A 20,041-nucleotide genomic window follows, 5' to 3' on the forward strand; every position below is an offset into this window, starting at 1 on the left:
GAACTAACATTTCGTGGGACATATCGGTTTTATAAATTTAATTGTCCGGCCCTGGGGTGGCCAGGGCGGGGCCAAGGCGCTCCCTGGGGTGGCCACAGCCCCCCCGGCCACCCCTTAGCTCCGCCCCTGGACTGTTGTAAAGAGAAAAGGGGATGTCTCACAGTGGGAAACATGGCCTTGTCCCAACTTTTTTGAGATGTGTTGTTGTCATGAAATTTAAAATCACCTAATTTTTCTCTTTAAATGATACATTTTCTCAGTTTAAACATTTGATATGTCATCTATGTTCTATTCTGAATAAAATATGGAATTTTGAAACTTCCACATCATTGCATTCCGTTTTTATTTACAATTTGTACTTTGTCCCAACTTTTTTGGAATCGGGGTTATATATTGCTCTCTATGAGCTGATTGACAAGCTCCTGATGTTTCATAAACACCACAACCGCTTTATTCATGTGGGAAGCACACACGATGTTTCCATAACCCACTTGTTCTCCGACCACGTGCAGCACCTACTCCACCAGAACCGTAGGTTGTGGCACCACCCTCACCCCATGTTTCAAGGACAGGGGCGGCATCCCGGGGATGACATCCCCGCCAAAACAGCCAACAAACAAACAAACACGCACGCTAAACCACACTATCATCTCATCTCATTATCTGTAGCCGCTTTATCCTGTTCTACAGGGTCGCAGGCGAGCTGGAGCCTATCCCAGCTGACTACGGGTGAAAGGCGGGGTTCACCCTGGACAAGTCGCCAGGTCATCACAGGGCTGACACATAGACACAGACAACCATTCACACTCACATTCACACCTACGCTCAATTTAGAGTCACCAGTTAACCTAACCTGCATGTCTTTGGACTGTGGGGGAAACCGGAGCACCCGGAGGAAACCCACGCGGACACGGGGAGAACATGCAAACTCCGCACAGAAAGGCCCTCGCCGGCCACGGGGCTCGAACCCGGACCTTCTTGCTGTGAGGCGACAGCGCTAACCACTACACCACCGTGCCGCCACCACACTATCAACAACTGCAAAATAATTAAACAGTAAATATCACAAGAAAAAACAATAGAAAAGTTTAGAAAAGAAAGTCACAAACTCTCAGCTACTCACCACACCCTCCACCACCAATCTCCCAGCATGCAGTGCAGAGAGAGAGAGAGAGAGAGAGAGAGAGAGAGAGAGAGAGACAGACCTTCTCCAGGGCCGGTGGTGATGTTGGCCTCCACCTCGGGCCCATAGGTGAAGGTCTTGGCACGGATGCGGAAGTTGTAGGTAACTCCATCGACCAGGTCTTTGATTTTCAGCCACAGTGGGGCGTTTCCCTTCACATCCACTGTGACAATCTTACTCACACCTGAGGAAAGAGGCAAAGTCAAGAAAGGAAGGAAGACAACAAACTTTTCCAACAAACATTGCTTTCTCCACGTTTTGTTATGGTTTCTCTCTGGATTGCTCTCTCTGACCAATCTAACTGTTGCTTGTTTTGACCATGACTTGAAGATTTTAGCTCATGCTTACATCAACCTGCCTCTGGATTTCATAATGTTGTCCTTTCGCTTTATAACAAGTAAAAAAATTAAAGCTGACAAAACCATAGAGACTTATCAAGAATGTTCTAGAAACCTTGGACCAATCACACACAGGTACAATTCATCAAAACAGTGCCTCGGTTTATTGCCCATCCTGGGAGAATTTTACCTTCAATGCACTTGTGAAAGTATGAACTCTACTGACCATCAATGGGGCTGCAGGGTTCATAAACAAGGCGGTAACCGTCAATGATCCCATTGGGGAAAACTGGTTCTGCCCACGACACGTTCACAGATGTGGTGGTGAGTTCACTGAAGTGGATAAAACTCGGAGCACTGGGTGCTGAGAGAGAGAGAGAGAGAGAAGGAGTTTCCATGTTCCAGTCATACAAGTGACCGCACATCCTGTCAGACTCACATTACGTCCATGTTGTTTTTGTACAAATTCTGTCAGACTCTCATGTTACATGCTACAGGAAGCAAGCAATTATCTCTCCTGCTTTCAGATCACACCACACTGTCCTGAGTAACCTGTAGTACCTGCTTGCTGAGTGCGCCCCCTGGTGGGTGAACTGCGTGGTCCATCTCCGGCGGCATTAAAGGGAGAGATGCTGATCATATAAGTGGTGAAACCAGTTAGATTCTTCAGCTTCACTCCTCCATCAGGCAGAAACAGTGTCTTTAACTTCTCCGTGTCATTCTTACGCTCGTACTCCCAGAAATACACCTGATACAGCAGCACACACGCAGAAGTTCAAACATACTCAGGAAGAGATCTTTAAATAAAATAGGGTTAGGGTTGGGAATAAGTTCCCACCTTATAGCCCTGTATGTCTCCATTCTGCCTGTCCAAAGGGGGCGGGTCCCATGTCACATCCAGCTGTGTCGCAGTCGCTGATTGGATGGCAACATTCTGTGGCGGTGCTGTGGGCACTGTGAAAAATGATCGGTCAAGATATAAATTGACAGAAAAACCTGCAGTGTGTTCATCTCATTAAAACACTTCCACAGCCTTTTGCATCTACGATGGGATTTTTATAAATAAACATCTCAAATCATCTGGTTTGGAGAAAGGAGGCCTTTAGAAGAAGGCTGTCTTTCAAATGAAATATTTTATTATGATTATGATTATTATTAGTTGGTGAGTGAGTGATTTTTTTAAAGCCATGCCAACACTTAATGCTGAGGTCACACACAGCTGGTTGATCTGTGAGAACCGTGGTTGGAGCTCCTGTGGTCATTCTGGCAGATTTTGTAGATGGTCTGTTGCATAACTTTGGGTGGAGTAAATATGCAAACAAAGCCATGGTAGCCATGTCAGAAGCACCGCCAGCAATGACGGACGCCATTATGGTTGGCAACGGTAACGATGGCTGGGCAGCAGTAGCCTCTGTGGTTGAGATCGGTTGGGTATAGCGACGTGCGGTCTTACAGCAATGACGGTAGTGTTTACAGTTTTCACAGCTGTAGTACAGTATAGCTACAGCAAGATAAAATAAGCCACGCCCCAAAGCAAACTTTTCACTTCCTGCAGAATGTTGTTCCATGAACATTCTGAGCATGATGATTGTGACAGAATGCTACAGTAACCCCCAGTAGTCTGTGTAAACCTCACGTATGCCTCAGGGATGCCTTCACGGTTGTGACGGATGAATTCATCCAACACTTGACCCACAGCAATTTTCAACATGACCAAACTTTCTGGGGATGGAAGCCATGCCCTCCAGGTTGTTAAGGTAGCACCCCGCCTCTCACATATTCTGAAGGAAGGGCTTGGAATGAGTGCCAGTTGACCCCCAGAAGGCTCAAAATCATCTACCGTGAAGTGACTCCGGCTGTATGAGATCGAGCCAAAAGACAATTTCATGGCAAGAGCATTTCTAAAAGGGACTATCATTTTTCAAAATAAATAAAATAAATAAAGTTACATCAGTAAACAAATGACTAAATGAGACACTTCAGATACACATGAAACATTTCTAAAACTTTTTGTAGTGGCTATTATTATTATTATTATTATTATTACGACTCACCTGCTTCTCCAACGAACACTTCCTGTGGAGAGCTAACTGGTCCTTCTCCCATCGCATTAAACACACTCATTCTGATCTCATAACGCTTATGTTTAGTTAGATCTACACACACACACACACACACACACTTTTTCAGAAACATGGACACAGTGTGTAAATATGTCTAAAAATAAGTTATTGCCTCACTGTGTAAGAAACCACATAAATTACACACGGGGGGGGGGGGGGGGGGGCTTACTGTCTAACTCATACTGGCGGAGGGATGGTTCACTGAGGTTCCTCGTGCTGTACGGATCTGAGACGGAGACAAAAAGTGAAAAGGTAATTGAAATAAATACAACACAAATTAAGATGAAATTAAACCAAATAACTTACATGTTAGTTCGGTCCAGCTTGAGTGTTTTTGGATGTTAAAAGTTCGTAATCTTTCGTAAAGCAGTTCTCGATAACGAATACAGAACCCGAGTAGAATCCCATTAATCTTCTCCTCCGATGGAGACTGAAACACAAACACATGTTTGAAATGCAAACAAAGTGACACTTTTAATGACACAACAGTCTGGAATAATGATGGGTTTACAAACTCACAACATCATCATTCTACAAAACTTGTAGTTAAAAAAAAAACCTTGCTAAAAATAACTTTGTTCTCAAAAGTTTGAACCCTGCTGACCTGCCAGCGAATTAAAACAGACGTAGTGGTATGAGGAGTAACAGAGAGGATGATGGGCGCTTCATCAGGAACTGCACATGGAGATACAAGAGAAGTAAAATATTAACAACCCATGACGAGATGAACCAAGAATCAGCGTTAACTAAGGAGTTAGTTATCAGCGCGTTAACACCTGATACAGACAGACAGACAGACAGACAAATAGACCTTATCCCTTACCATCCTGCAGAGTGGTCATGGCTTCACTCTCCTCGCTGTAATCACTGTCTCCGATATCATTAGTGGCCTTTACACGAAACTGATATGAGGTGAAAGGCTTCAGTCTGAAAGACACAAATTCTTCCCTCAATCTCATTTAACTCATTTTATAATTGCATGAACTCACTTCCTGTGTGTAAACTGGCTCTCCGAGTGTGTGTTAGCTCAGAATTTCAGGTAATAATTTCTCAGGTTGCTTGTAATTTGTTTCTTGGTGTGTAGTAACTGAGACTTCATCAATTGTGGGCGTGGCCTGTCCAGCTTTCTTTTTTTTTAATTCAATGCAAAATATCCATCCTACAGGCCATTATATGATTTATACACACCACTTTTGTGTAAAGTGTATTTAAGTTTAATTTACATGTTACATGCTCAGCTTCATGTTAGCTTAGTTCCCAGATTATTAAAACAAGGTTCCAATAGGATCGATGTACGGTACATGCACCAGAGGCACCAAAGATCTCTGCTCCTGCTGTCCAAGCTTTATGTCTCTCTAATCTTTTAGCAGGATGAGATGAAACAACTGTTCAAAGATTTTTGTTTTCCATTTTTCCCATTAAACTGTAAATGGGAATGAATTGTAGGGAGGAACGAAGGCTGTGAGTGAGGAACTGAAGAAATGTTGGACCCCATGCACCATAGGATTGGACTGAGGAATCATTCTCAACAATAGTATGGATTTATTGCTTGACCATGTCACACCTAATCTGCATAGATCTAAGAAACTTTCAGTTCACGTCACTTTGTCACTGACATGTACATGAAAGTGAACGGTAAGGTCAGGTGAGAACGTCTTACTGATACCACATTCATGTAGGACGTGTTAATGAGATTAATCATAATAGAGGAAACGGAGTTAAACTGAATTCACACCTCTCCACAGTGTACGGCACCACCTCATGACTGACGGATGCTGATTGGACAGTCCAGTTCTGATCAGGAAGTTCTCGGATCTGAACTGTGTAATACCGGACTGGGGAAAGACCATCACTGCCTGGCTCCCATGACAACAATACACTTCGTGCTCGCACACTCTCCTGAGGCACCATGACATGGCGAGGGGGCTGGGGTCGGGCTAAAGATCAAAGGTTACACGTTACAAACCAAACCTTGAGAAAAAGCTTTCTTGGAATTGCTTTCCAGTTTTAGAAATCTGAATGTGGTTGCTGTACTCACCTCTCTTCTCTGTGGTAACCACCAGGGCGGTGGCAGCGTCCCCCCAGCCTTTGCGTGTTTGAGCTGTGATGCTGAACAAGTAAACAGATTCAGGTTTTAGCGAGTTCGCTGTGTATTGCCGTGTGCTTGGGTTCAGGACGTCCACTATCGCCGAGTTGCTATTGGATGAATTTAGATGATATGTAATCTGATAGGCTAAAGAGAGAGCAGAAACAGGATGTCAGACACTGTGTCTGTCTGTCTGTCTGTCCAAGAAAAAGTTAATTTACAGCACACACACTTACCAAGGATGATGCCATTGGGCTGAGCGGGAGACTGCCAAATCAGTCTGACAGAAGTGGTTCGTACTTCTGGAAACAAGATACCAACTGGAGGTCCAGGCACTGGAAAAAAAATATACACATTTATAAATAATCTGTAGGTGTATTTAACCTATAGTGTGTCTTCATGCCTCAGTGATCTTCTAACTTATAAAGAGTCAATTTATTTGCTTGGTTTTATCTCCTTTTCTAGCAACATGAAGCCAGCACTCTTCACCAACCACTTCCACTGGTTTGAGACACGAATAAAGACATCAGATGTGGACATGTCCTGACCAACAGCTTAATTAGACATGGCAGGTTCCTTGTTTTTGTTTACCTTTTGGTATAATTCTAGTTTTAACAACATTTTTACCAGCCAAAATCAAATTCCTCCACATCAGCTGAAGGATAACCTGAGGTCATTCGTTCCGAATCGGAGTGAAATTGATACTTTTTATTGGTTGACTATTTGGTTTGGTTTCATGCTGGATATAATTAAATAAATAATAATTAAAAAAAACCCACCTTTGTCATGTTATGTGAGCTGTGTACGATAACTACACCACTTTATTTACCTTTGTTTGAAAAGCCTGACATGCAAAGTCAAGCTGGACTTCTGATTATGGCACACATGAAACTGTTCTGTGATTAAAAAGTGCAGAATCAGGATTATAGTTTGTGTTTTTGAATCATTTGCCAGGAGAATCTCTTGTTTTTGTGTTTAAACTCAGCCAAATTTTCCCATATTTTTATTGTCAGTAATTTTTGTGCTAGGAGTCAAATTCCTCGCGTGTGTTCACATACATGGCAATAAAAGTGATTCTGATCATTATCAGTCAATGTATTTTTTCATTCTCTTTTTGCTGCCACTTCTTTTTTTTTAAGAAAATTGTTCAAAGAAAGTTTATATTTTGTTGTTTAAAGACAGCAAAGAGTCCAACCACACCAGATCTGCCTGAAATTCTCATCAGAAAGCTGTGATAAAGAGTGTGTTTAATCCATTCAACATGGTGAACCTTGAGCTGGCTCTGTGTGTTGAGCGCAGAAGGTTCAATTATCCTTCCATCCTTTATAATAGCTTTAGTTGTGAGTGCAGTTAACACTCTGACAGAGAATACTGCCGTATTAGAGCTGCACTTTCAGTCTTAGTTATAATATCTGTAATTCTTCACATTACAGCAGCAAATGTCCAATCACACCAGTGACTGAACACAGCTTTACTGAAAATCCCACAAAGTTTTGGACCATGGTTGGTTCACTATTTGACCCCACAGAACTTCATGAGGTGACTGAATGCTTAGACTCAGTGTTCTGCTACACAATACATTTCCCTTATTTACACATTTCCTTGGGCGGCACGGTGGTGTAGTGGTTAGCGCTGTTGCCTCACAGCAAGAAGGTCTGGGTTCGAGCCCCGTGGCCGGCGAGGGCCTTTCTGTGTGGAGTTTGCATGTTCTCCCCGTGTCCGCGTGGGTTTCCTCCGGGTGCTCCGGTTTCCCCCACAGTCCAAAGACATGCAGGTTAGGTTAACTGGTGACTCTAAATTGAGCGTAGGTGTGAATGTGAGTGTGAATGGTTGTCTGTGTCTATGTGTCAGCCCTGTGATGACCTGGCGACTTGTCCAGGGTGAACCCCGCCTTTCACCCGTAGTCAGCTGGGATAGGATCCAGCTCGCCTGCGACCCTGTAGAACAGGATAAAGCGGCTACAGATAATGAGATGAGATGCGAAAAATATAACTAGCACAAACAAAAAAATTTCATAGCGTAGTTGTGCTTTGACTGTAAACTGTGCAGTAGAGCTGAATGTGGCTGTGACACACCACAGGATTTCTGTCTTCTAACTAAATATCAAGAAGCTCTTCAGCTTTGGTTCAAATCTTTGAATCTAAAGAAACCACCATATGTGTCCATATGCATCCTCTTTTCTGTGGAGAGGAGCCCTATGGAGGAACATCTGCCTCCAGAGAAATGTTTGGGAGGACGATGCTCCAGTGAAAACACAGCAGTGGCATCTTGTCAGGAGTTTATCAGCACACAAAGGTAATTAGAGTGCATGTCAATGAGGTTCAGTGTTCCTGAGATTTGCAAGTTGTTTGCCCAATGATATCCTGAAAGAGCAGCTGATATACACAAGGATAATGTTATTGCAATTATTTGTTAACTGATATAACTGTAAAACTGAGTAGCTAGCAAGCTAACATTAGCTACTTCTGTTCCATCCATCTGTAGCCACTTATCCTGTCCTACAGGGTCGCAGGCAAGCTGGAGCCTAGAGCCCTGCATTCCCGCGGGAGTCCCGCGGGACCCGCCGCAAAGCAGTGCGGCGCGGGACAAATTTTGAAAGCTCATTGCGGGCGCGGGCGGGCACATATGCGGCGCGGGCGGGAGCGGTGATAAGCTGCAGTCCCGCTAACTAAAAATGTGTTTGAAATAAAATTAATAAATTATTAATTTATGTCTATCATATATAATTTGTACTGGATATTTTATTTGGCATTAATAAAAACATTTTAAGATGCCTAAATTTGCAGAGAGAGTCAGATTGCCAGATTGAGTGAGGAATAGCATCTTAAATTTGCCATTGATCACCCTAACGGGAAATCCTTTGATCACTCTAATGACTCGCAGTTCACACCCAGCTAGCAAGAGAACCATAAGTGAAGTGATTTACTGCTTGCATTAGTCTACAACTCTAATCAGAGAGACAGGTTACACAGTGACAGTAGGCTTGACTCAATGCTATCCCAGAAATCCTTCCTGTAATATGCAAATTTGGCTGTCCAATAAGAGGCGGCCAAATTTGCATATTACAGGAAGGATTTCTGGGATAGCATTGAGTCAAGCCTACCGGCACTGTGTAACCTGTCTCTCTGATTAGAGTTGTAGACTAACACAAGCAGTAAATCAATTCACTTCTCTTACTAGCTCTGCTTTGCAATAAAACAAACAAACAAACAAACACCATTGGTACAAAGCAAGCCCATTCACTTTTTTATGCTGATCAGAGAATTACAATGGTTTCTCATGTGATAAAAATGTGTGATTCACGATTAAATATTTTAATTGCTTGACAGCACTAATTATTATTAGAGACACTACATGCTAAATTCAGAAACAAGGTAAATAATAAACATGAATGTGAGCTGTAGATATTTATGCTCAAATTCACTCAAAGTAGGGGGCAGGGCACCATCACGCTGTGTCAAGACAAGAACTTTCCTGAGAAATAACGTGAACGTCTGCATCATGCGGGATTTGCGGGCGGGAGCGGGACAAAATATGGCAGGCGTGGGCGGGAGCGGGACTGAAAATCATAATTTTTTTGTGGGCGCGGGCGGGAGCGGGACTGAAAATCATAATTTTTTTGTGGGCGCGGGCGGGAGCGGGACTGCACAATGCAGGCGCGGGTGGGAGCGGGACTGAAAAATCCGACCCGCGCAGACCTCTACTGGAGCCTATCCCAGCTGACTACGGGCGAAAGGCGGGGTTCACCCTGGACAAGTTGCCAGGTCATCACAGGGCTGACACATAGACACAGACAACCATTCACACTCACATTCACACCTACGCTCAATTTAGAGTCACCAGTTAACCTAACCTGCATGTCTTTGGACTGTGGGGGAAACCGGAGCACCCGGAGGAAACCCACGTGTACACGAGGAGAACATGCAAACTCTGCACAGAAAGGCCCTCGCCGGCCACAGGGCTCGAACCCGGACCTTCTTGCTGTGAGGCGACAGCGCTAACCACTACATCACCGTGCCGCCCTAATAATAATAATAATAATATCTAGAAAGTGCATTCTCTAAAGATAATGCAGAGGATTACACAGTGAAGCGGACTGTTAACATTGAGTGTGTGTGTGTGTATTTGTGTGTGTGAGAGAGAGATAGATTGTGTGTGTGTGTGTGTGTGTGTGTGTGTGTGTGTGTGTGTGTGTGTGTGTGTGTTTGATGGGTGAGTTGGCCTGAGGTGCCGTATGAAGTTTGGTGGATGTGTGGTGAAGTGTTACTGAGCAAAACCATTCATTTGAATGGGGCCAAAAATCAATGGAAGCCTATAGAGGGAAAAGGGATGCATGAAAACCAAGGAAAAGATTAGTGCAAGTCTCAGATGAGGGGATGGATGTGTGCGGGGACTTGGCCTGAGACACCATGTGAAGTTTCATGATGTTTGGTCACTCGGTTCAAAAAACTGACAGAGAGTGAAAGTTTTTCTCCCAAAACTCCATTCATTTTCAATGGGGCCAAAAATCAGTGGCAGTGAATGGGGGGGATATGAGCAAAAAGAAAGGAAAAGATGAGTGTGGGTCAGGACCAATTGCATGAATGTGTCGGGGAAACTGGCCTAAAGTATGACATGAAGTTTGGTGTGTCTCTGATGGAGTGTGTCTGAGCAGGACGATTCAATTCATGAGCCCCATTCATTCTCTATGGGAAAAAAACAACAACAGAAAAATGGCTAAAACAAGAGAACGGGTGTGTTGATCCAAAGGCTGTATATAAGCCCACCATTCTCAAACAGACCAAAACAAAAATCTAACAATAGTATTGCACATTGCAAAATTCTAATAATAATGGCATCACCATAATAAATAGCAGCACTAAATCACAGTACTTTTGCTACTTTACTGTATTTAAAAGCAAGTGGCAGCACAGTGGTGCAGCTGCTCCTGCCTGTACATCTGCTAATGCTGGGTACAGTTATCTGTAAACATGGAATTAGCTTCCACTGTTATGTTGACAACACGTTTCAGTAAAACCAGGTAACAGTTGAGGAATAAGTAAAGGACATGAGACTCTGGAAGTTGAGTAACTTTCTCCAAACAGAACTCTACTCGGACCTCAGGCAGCTGGACATTTGCTTTCTGATTATGTAGCAACTCTCAATGGCCTTTCAATTTCAGTTACATTTCAGGGCTCTTATGCCTATGTTACCCTCAGGCTCTGGCTTTATTTATGTTGTCATAGCGAGTCCTGTCAGAGTTCTTGCTGGTATGTTCACCATGTGCATCCTCTTAAACAACTATAGGTCTCTCTCTCTCTCTCTCTCCCTCTAGCTACACATGTTACTCTGTTGCCTGATGAGATGCTGGTGATCCTGACTCTATCTGCCCATCAGACCTGCCTGGTCCATCCTGATGTTCTACTTCTGCTTGGAGACTCCTTCACCTGGCAATCCCTTGCTGCTACTGAGAAGGGCTCCACCTGGATAACCTTAACTTTAACTGTGCTGTGAGATTGCTGTGGATGGTAGCACATGGAGGGGCGGCATGGTGGTGTAGTGGTTAGTGCTGTCGCCTCACAGCAAGAAGGTCCGGGTTCGAGCCCCGTGGCTGGTGAGGGCCTTTCTGTGTGGAGTTTGCATGTTCTCCCCGTGTCCGCGTGGGTTTCCTCCGGGTGCTCCGGTTTCCCCCACAGTCCAAAGACATGCAGGTTAGGTTAACTGGTGACTCTAAATTGAGCGTAGGTGTGAGTGTGAGTGTGAATGGTTGTTTGTCTCTGTGTTGATCTGGCGACTTGTCCAGGGTGTACTCCGCCTCTCACCCGTAGTCAGCTGGGATAGGATCCAGCTTGCCTGCGACCCTGTAGAACAGGATGAGCAGCTACAGACAATGGATGGATGGATGGATGGATGGATGGATGGATGGATGGTAGCACATGGATACTCTCAAAGATGGTTGTGGATGATTTCACTTGGACAGCCGAAAGACTGCAATTCTGAAAACAGTTCTTGCCCAAGTCTAATTCATTATTCAGGAGATAATTTCACTTGATCAATATACAGTAGATTTAAAGCTAAAAACTCTAATGAAGTTTATAAACAGCCCTGATGCTCATACTAAAGATCCTTTCGAAGCACACTCAGCAGTACTGTTTGACTTTATGTCATGCAGTTGTGGAACAGTAATGACTCATAATTGCACTCTCTTGTGTCACCCTGAACAGGATGGGTCTCTTTTTGAGGCTGGATCCTCCCCATGTCATCTCAGGGGCTTTTCCTGCCACTTTCACATCTGACTTGCTCATTAGTGACAATGTTCATTGTTAAAAGCACAGTATAAATGAATTTGAATTGAATTGTTTGAGATTAGGCACAAACTCTTGCACTGTTCTATCAAATCTATCATTCCGAACCTTATGCACGCTGTGATTGATACTCATCATGGTTGTCATGCCTACCGTCATCAAGCGTGCGTTCGAGGATCAAAGGAGTGGATGGGTGTCCATCTCCGATGCGTGTGAATGCTAAAACCTGTATCTGATAGAGGACATATTTCCCCAAATTTGTTAACTCAGCACTCTGAGTGGTGTTTCCTTCTACTGTCCAAAACTGAAGAGGAGAGTCTGAATCCTTTTCCTTATACACCACCTGAGAGAAACAGACAGACACAAAAACATTAAAGTATATTGAGATTTATTATGAAGAGTCAAAATTATTGGTATTATTATTTGATGATGACCTTGTAGCCAAGGATGAGCCCATTTCTGTCAGGCTCAGGAACTTCAAACCAGCGAACCAGGATACTGCTGGAGGATGTGGAGAATGCGGAGACGTTAGATGGACCACAGGAGGGCACTAGAGATTGAAAGAGAAAGAAAAACACAGAGATAATCAGTAACACATACACAAGGCTACCTTCTACAGGTATTTTTACCACCAACTTTGACTTGAACTGAATGAAACTGCAAATTAAACAAACCACTGAGATGTTTGTGGAGGACTAGTAATGAAAAGAAAGAAAAACAAGTTCATATCTTGCCAGATTCTCGGGTCCGCCCTCGAACAGGTTGACTCCATGGTCCAGCTCCAATGCCATTAATCACTCGGACTTTGACCTCATATTCAGTCCATTCCTCCAAATCCTCAATGGTAAACTCCCTCTCCAAACGGTCAGGAATAATGTGGGTTAAGACTTTAGCAGGAGGTCCAATCCTACTATACTGCACTTTATAACCCACAGACTCTGGGTTTCCATTATACTCCCACTCTGGCAGGGGCTGGAACACAAATCACACAACATTCAAACATTCTAGCCCCAAAAGGATCTTTATATTAACTGCAAGTAAATACATGATAAATATGAACCTAAATGAAGCATGTGATAATGAGATCTCAGTCAAGGTGTGTGTGTTTTAAGACGTACCACCCATCGGAGCCAGAGGCTGGTTTCGCTGGCTGTACGCAGTGTGATGTTCAGTGGAGCCATATCAGGGGGAGACTGCAGGGTTTGGATCTTTCTAGAAGGTTGGCTGGGTGGGCTGGTGCCCACAATATTCACCTGACGCATACGAAATCTGCAGATCACACACACACACACACATCAAATCACAGAACAAGCAAGATGATCATGATGGTAGTGATAGTGCTACGATTTACTCCATTTGTACCAGGAGTATCAACTGATGATGGAAAAGGATATGCAAGGCTTGTGCTAAAGATTGTACCTGTAAAGACCTTAAAAATGTATCATAACAGTTGATGGTAGTATGAACATTATGATACCTGCAGATGGTACAAAAAGTATTTTAAAAATAATGGATGACATGTAGAAGGTGACTGTAGGTGACTGTAGATGGTGGGGAGTGAGGTATCTGTAGATGGTGGGGAGTGAGGTATCTGTAGATGGTGGGGAGTGAGGTATCTGTAGATGGTGGGGAGTGAGGTATCTGTAGATGGTGGGGAGTGAGGTATCTGTAGATGGTGGGGAGTGAGGTATCTGTAGATGGTGGGGAGTGAGGTATCTGTAGATGGTGGGGAGTGAGGTATCTGTAGATGGTGGGGAGTGAGGTATCTGTAGATGATGGGGAGTGAGGTATCTGTAGATGGTGGGGGGATTCAGTAAAGGTGTGGTACTTGTAGAAATGGGGGGGGGGGGTAAAGTTGTGATACCTGCAGAGTGCATGAGTGATGAAGTAAAGGTGTTGTACTTCTAAAAGGTGTGTGGAGAAGGTGAATGGGATGCAGTAAGAGTGTGGTATCTGCAAAATGATTATGGTTTGTACAAAAGCTATAGGAGTTGTACTCCAGGTGTAGTACCTGTAGAAAGTGTAGGGGTTGAGAGCAGGCACTTCCATTGATCGAGCATGAGGTTCATTAGCCAGCTGATGAGCCATCACCCAGTCCTCATTTTCTCCAATTACACTGATCTGAAAACAGAATAGTACCAGCGGCCACACCCATGAATGATACCATAAAAGGTGTGATTTTGGTCACAATTCAGATTATTATACTGGAAAATAATATCCACCTCCTGATAGCTTTGTTTCTTCTACTCTGATATAATCAGTAGCTCACCTGTGCTTCTACCTGCCAGCGGGAGATGGAGGTCTTTCCATCATAACCTGGTTTGAACTGCAGTGTAACTGATCGAGGGCCAATATTGGAGATTGCCAAGTTAGTTGGAGGACCAGGAAGCTCTACAGGGGAACACAAACAAGACAATAAGTATCACCTTGTTCATTCTTAATTTACATTGTGAATGACATTGAAATGCTGTTTTATTACCACCATATTTGACTTGCATTTAATATCCTTTAATGGAAACATTAATTAGGATTTTTTTTAAATCTATTTGTGTGCTTTACTGTTTTAATGAAGTTAATGTTTTCTGAAGACAAAAACATGGAAATGTGCAGAATCACAGTGACACCTACTGGAAAGTGAATGTGGAGTAAAATAATCGGGGTATTAAATTCATTTCACATAACGGGCCACTTTACACTCAGTCCAGTGTCAAGTAGGCTGGACCAGACAATCTTTTGTCTAATAACATCAACAACTCTTCTTAAATGTGTTCATTTATTAGGATTTGCGAGATTAATAGTATTTGTGTTTCTACACTTTGTTTACTTTTCTCTTCTTCCGGTTTCCGGCACAGCACCCCATCAGCACCTGGACTCGATTATAGCACATGGACTGTTTCCTGATGTTTACAAAAGGAGAAGTCATGCAGAATTTGTGAAGAACTCTATTTCCAAAGTCATGACCAAATATTTAGCTGATTATGACAATAGGAATGAGTGTTTGAGAACATGGAAAAGACCCCTTTTGGAATCACCAGTTTTGATTGGTTTTGTCCCGAGTAGAAATTTGGACCCAAAAAGATGGGAAACTAGGGCTCAGGGTGAAAAATCCCAATGTTTCCCTTTAAACTATTTTATTTGCTTGTAATAAATCTCTCAGTGATTTTGGGTAAGAGTCTTATCACATCTTGAGTTGGTCATTTTATTCCACTCTTCCTTGCAAGAATTCTCCAGATCTCTCAAATATCAAGGGGATTTCCTGTGCACGGCCCCTTCGAGTCATTCCACATGTTTTCAATAGGATTTAAATCTGGGATTTGACAGAGCCTTTACAAAATGCTGATCTTTTTCTTCTTCTTCTAAATACATTCACTTTGTTGATTTGGATTTGTGCTTTGGGTCATTATCATACTGGAAAGTGAATTTTTTTTTTTTTTGTGCATCTTCAGGTGTCTTATAAACAATCACAGGTTTTGTGCCAAAATAGATTGTTTTTTGGGGCCATCCATGATTCCCTCTATCTTGACTAGAGCCTCAGTCCCAGCTGAAGAGAAACAGCTCCATAGCACGATGCTGCCAGCACCATGCTTCACCATGGGTATGGTGGGTAGTTCTTTGGTAACAGAATTACATTCACAGCAAAATGTGCTAACTTTTTTAGTTGCAGTAGTCAAGATAATGGTATTAAATAAAAATTTCACACTGTACGGGGTATCTTTTGATCCTAAAAAGCATTGAAAAATTGGCTGCGTTTAACTCTGAACTCAATCTTTTATGAGGAAAGAAAAGGCAATAATGGAATTACATCAGAAAAAACTGAACTTTCATTTCTTAAAATTCAAACCAAGATTTCTCTGAAGCGACATTGCTGTAATTGGGGTGATGATTTTTAAATATGGTTTTAAACACATTTTGCCTTGGATTCCATACTTTAGCAATATCACAGAGTTGAAAAGTTAAGGCAATCTTGATAATTTCATAATTTTGGCCTCTCTGCTGAAGAATTGCCCTGGTGTCCTTTGGGTGATAAGCTGTCGTTCTTTTGCAGGAAACATCTTTAATACTGTGCCCAAAAAGTTCAAATTTGGTCTCATCACATCATAATGCACTTTGCCACATGGTTTGGGGTGAATTCGGCAGGCTTGGATGTTTTATTTTTAGTGAGAATGGGCTTCTGTCCAGCCACCCTCCCCAGTAGTCTTGACATGTGAAGAATATGGGTGATTTCTGTCACATGCAGGGAGTGACCAGAACGTGCCAGATATTCCTGCAACTTTAATGCTCCTGTAGATCTCTTGGTAGCTTCTCTGAAAAGTTTTCTTCTTGTCCTTTAGTCTATTTTGGAGGGACATCCTGTTCTTGGTGATGTCACTGCGGTGCTCCATTTTCTCTACTTGATGATAATGGCCTTCATACTGTAGTATTCCACAGTGCATCTAAAGTTCTGGAAATTCTTTTGCGCCCCTCTCTTGATTGATATCATTCAACAGTGAGATCACAAACATGCTTGTTCTCAGCTCGTTGTGGACAGTGCCTTAGTGAAATCAAGAAAATGTGAAAACTCCTACAGAAACAGCTGATCTTTATTTGGAGTTAATCAGAGTCAGTTAATTGATGATAGGTGGGCAGATCGATGACCTGCCCAGGGTGAAGTCTGCCTCTTGCCCCTGAAGTCAGCTGGGATTGGCTGGAGCTTCCGCCATGACCCTGATGGATAAGCAGGACAGATAATGGATGGATGGATGGATGGATCCTTATGATAACACAAACGTTCTCTCCCTTTCCCTCTCAGGTGAGTGAGCCAGCCTCAAGCCCCACTACCCCTGAGGAGCCGGGCATGGGCAGGTGTATGATAATTGTTTTTGAACATGAGTTTGTTTGTGCTGGTTCATTCTGAACGCTGTCACATGATCCATTATACACATGATACATTCACACCTACGGTCAATTTAGAGTCACCAGTTAACCTAACCTGCATGTCTTTGGACTGTGGGGGAAACCGGAGCACCCGGAGGAAACCCACGTGGACACGGGGAGAACATGCAAACTCCGCACAGAAAGGCCCTCGCCGGCCACGGGGCTCGAACCCGGACCTTCTTGCTGTGAGGCGACAGCGCTAACCACTACACCACCGTGCCGCCCCATGATTTGTTTGGTTTCATATTTTACAGAATAAAGATCTGTAGTTTTAGCACGATTGTGTAGATTTTTATATCCACTGAATAATAAAAGTGTTTTACAAAAAAAGTATTCACCCCATTGCCATGAAATCCCAAATTTAGCTCTTTTGAGAAGAGACATGGTTGCAGTGTCAGATTTTTAGCTTGCTGAATCGGTCATCAAATCAGCCTAAATTTTAACATGAATGGAGATGCTGAATAAGTAAATAATGAAACATGTATCTGAATTAAAATGCCTGTGAAATTAAACTTGTTGTTGGGACATTATTACACTGTGGATTTGATTAACTCTCAAAACCAGTGGAGGAACCTTTTATTTGTCACATGTACATTAGAGCACAGTGAAATTCCTTCTCTGAATGAATGAACGAACACACATGCAGTGAAGCGATGCTCCCTGGGAGCAGTTCGGGCTCAAGGGCACTTCATCTGTGGATGTAGAGGGAAAGGAAAGTGCTGTTCATTCCCCCCACTTTCTCCTGCTGGTCCAGGGAATCAAACCTGTGACTTTTGGGTCCCAAAGCTGCTTCTCTAACCTTTAGGCCATTGCTGCCCCTGGGTTCAAATGTACTCACATTAAATGTGGGTCAATTCTTAAACCAGTTCTGTGGAGATGTGAAGAATCAGATGAGCACCAGGTCTCTGTTGGTGAAAAAGGTGTGAATGTGAAAGAATCTGAGTGTGGATTAGAAATTGGAGCATTAACGAGTCTGCTGGGCACTGCTATTAAAGTTAATATTCTCTGAAATTAATAGACTTCTGAATGATTACATTTGGGGAAATGAAGCGCTATATTGTGGCTTAGCTGAAGCTTATGAGTTTATTGTTCATTTAGCTGGAGAGCTATTCACTGAAAAAAAAACTGACGGCAAGTTAGAGTACCTTGTATATAGTTGAAACAATCTAGTATTTCCTATTAGAAGAATACAAGACATACAGTCAGATTATTAAACCTAGTTCTAGATTGTACCCAACTTCCTCCAACATGTCCTGTCAAGTGAAATCGTCTGTCCATGCAGAAAGATAATTTCACTTCTATTAAATAATTTTCCTCCTCAAATTTGGTTTTAAATTTTTTTGCAGTGTTATTAGTGTTGTTCATTGTGAAGTGTTGAACTGTAGGTGAACCCTACCCTCCTCTCACCCACTCCCAACAGTCATCACAGACTAAGCCCCACCCACCCTCAGACTCATGGGATCTACCTCCAAAGTGAGGTAGAAGGAGAAGAATCAGCAGAATTAACAGGTAGGTATGCCTTGTCTTTATTTTGAATGTGTGTGTGTGTGTGTGTGTGTGTGTACCTGGTGGCACCCCTGATGAGATGGTGGATGAGGACAGCTGTCCCTGTCCTTTTGACGTCATTGCCGCCACCTCGATTGTGTAAGTCGTTAAAGCAGTAAGTCCTGTGACGCGATACGCCAGAGTGACGTTGGGCAGGTAGTGTGTGACACGCGTGTTTGTCCGGTTAAACTCCTCCCATGAGATACGGTACCCTGCATACAGATATAGAGCATGTCAATAACTCTAAAATTATTGGCACCCTCTTGGGTAAAATGTATGCAACACCCCCATGAGTAACATGAGTTAGCAATCCCCCCACTCCAGCATTAGAGCCTTCACAGTGGGGCAAATCAGCAAATTTTCACAGTAGATAATGCAAATAGCCCTCTGTATTTAATCTTTCATTTGTCTAATTTTTATTTCAGTTTTATTTGTTATCTGTATGGCATTTTCTTGTTACTGTAACACGTGAATTTCCCCGATGTGGGATCAATAAAGTGAATCTAATCTAATCTAAATGGGTAATGACTCTGCGGCATAATCACAGAGCCAAAGCTAATGCTATGGTTCGATCACAGGAGCACCACTCCTCTCTGCTTCACGTGTCTAACAGGTTCGCACTCCTCAGTGAAGCACCTGCTGAGAAACCTGAAAGCGCTCTGGTTATAGAAGACTCTATCTTACAGCACCTGAAATTAGCTCAGCCTTTAGGGGCACCAGCAGCTTTAGTCAGGCGTATACCGGGAGCCAGTCACACTCTTTGGTTACACTCTCGTTCTAATAATAACATTCAGGTTAAATCCTTTAAACTAGCAGTTATCAAACCCCTGATTAAAAAACCTGACCTCAGCCCCTGTCAGCTGTCCAATTACAGGCCAATATCAAACCTCCACTTTATCTCCCCTTATCCCAGAAAAAGCTGTGGCACAGCAGTTATGCTCATATCTACATAGGAATAACATCCATGAAATGGATCAATCATGATTTAGACCTCATCATAGCACAGAGACAGCACTGGTTAAAGTAGTAAACGACCTACTGTTGGCGTCTGATCAGGGCTGTGTCTCCCTGCTTGTATTGCTTGACCTTAATGCAGGCTTTTTAGCTTATTTAACTCATTATTATCAGATTGTTGATGTAAACAGTGACTTTTCTTTGCATACTATGGTAAAGTTTGGTGTTCCCCAAGGTTCTATCTTTGGCCCACTGCTTTTTTCTTTATATATGTTCCCTCTGGGTGATATTATTCGTAAGCATTGTATTAGTTTCCACTGTTATGCTGATGACACACAGTTGTATGTCTCTGCAAAACCTGATGAGAGACACCAGCTTAATAGAATTGAGGAATGTGTGAAGGACATTAGACACTGGATGCTTATTAACTTCCTTCTGCTTAACTCTGACAAGACTGAAGTGCTTGTACTCGGACCACATACAGCTAGAAGTAAGTTTTCTGATTCCACAGTAACTCTGGATGGCCTTTCTGTTTCTTCACGTGCAGCAGTAAAAGACCTCGGAGTGATTATTGACTCCAGTCTTTCATTCGAAACTCACATTGATACCATTAC

At 42.9% G+C, this 20,041-nt stretch overlaps 1 protein-coding gene across 1 annotated transcript in view; it reads right to left on the reverse strand.

The window, feature by feature from the left end:
- The window catches only part of LOC132897866 (protein sidekick-2-like), a 127,360-nt gene that overhangs the window by 47,192 nt on the left and 60,127 nt on the right, over positions 1–20,041 (reverse strand). The window contains exons 20-38 of the mRNA XM_060939112.1: positions 18,494–18,685; positions 14,284–14,405; positions 14,026–14,135; positions 13,133–13,283; positions 12,749–12,986; positions 12,449–12,564; positions 12,168–12,357; positions 5,967–6,065; positions 5,683–5,877; positions 5,380–5,581; positions 4,468–4,571; positions 4,249–4,319; positions 3,951–4,074; positions 3,814–3,870; positions 3,576–3,677; positions 2,360–2,475; positions 2,083–2,269; positions 1,748–1,885; positions 1,206–1,367 (exon numbers count right to left, since the gene is read on the reverse strand). Coding sequence (XP_060795095.1) covers positions 1,206–1,367; positions 1,748–1,885; positions 2,083–2,269; positions 2,360–2,475; positions 3,576–3,677; positions 3,814–3,870; positions 3,951–4,074; positions 4,249–4,319; positions 4,468–4,571; positions 5,380–5,581; positions 5,683–5,877; positions 5,967–6,065; positions 12,168–12,357; positions 12,449–12,564; positions 12,749–12,986; positions 13,133–13,283; positions 14,026–14,135; positions 14,284–14,405; positions 18,494–18,685 — 2,676 coding nt within the window. The remainder of the gene's footprint in view (positions 1–1,205; positions 1,368–1,747; positions 1,886–2,082; positions 2,270–2,359; positions 2,476–3,575; positions 3,678–3,813; positions 3,871–3,950; positions 4,075–4,248; positions 4,320–4,467; positions 4,572–5,379; positions 5,582–5,682; positions 5,878–5,966; positions 6,066–12,167; positions 12,358–12,448; positions 12,565–12,748; positions 12,987–13,132; positions 13,284–14,025; positions 14,136–14,283; positions 14,406–18,493; positions 18,686–20,041) is intronic.

The sequence above is a fragment of the Neoarius graeffei genome, chromosome 14, assembly GCF_027579695.1.
Source record: "Neoarius graeffei isolate fNeoGra1 chromosome 14, fNeoGra1.pri, whole genome shotgun sequence".
NCBI classification, from domain to species: Eukaryota; Metazoa; Chordata; class Actinopteri; order Siluriformes; family Ariidae; genus Neoarius; species Neoarius graeffei.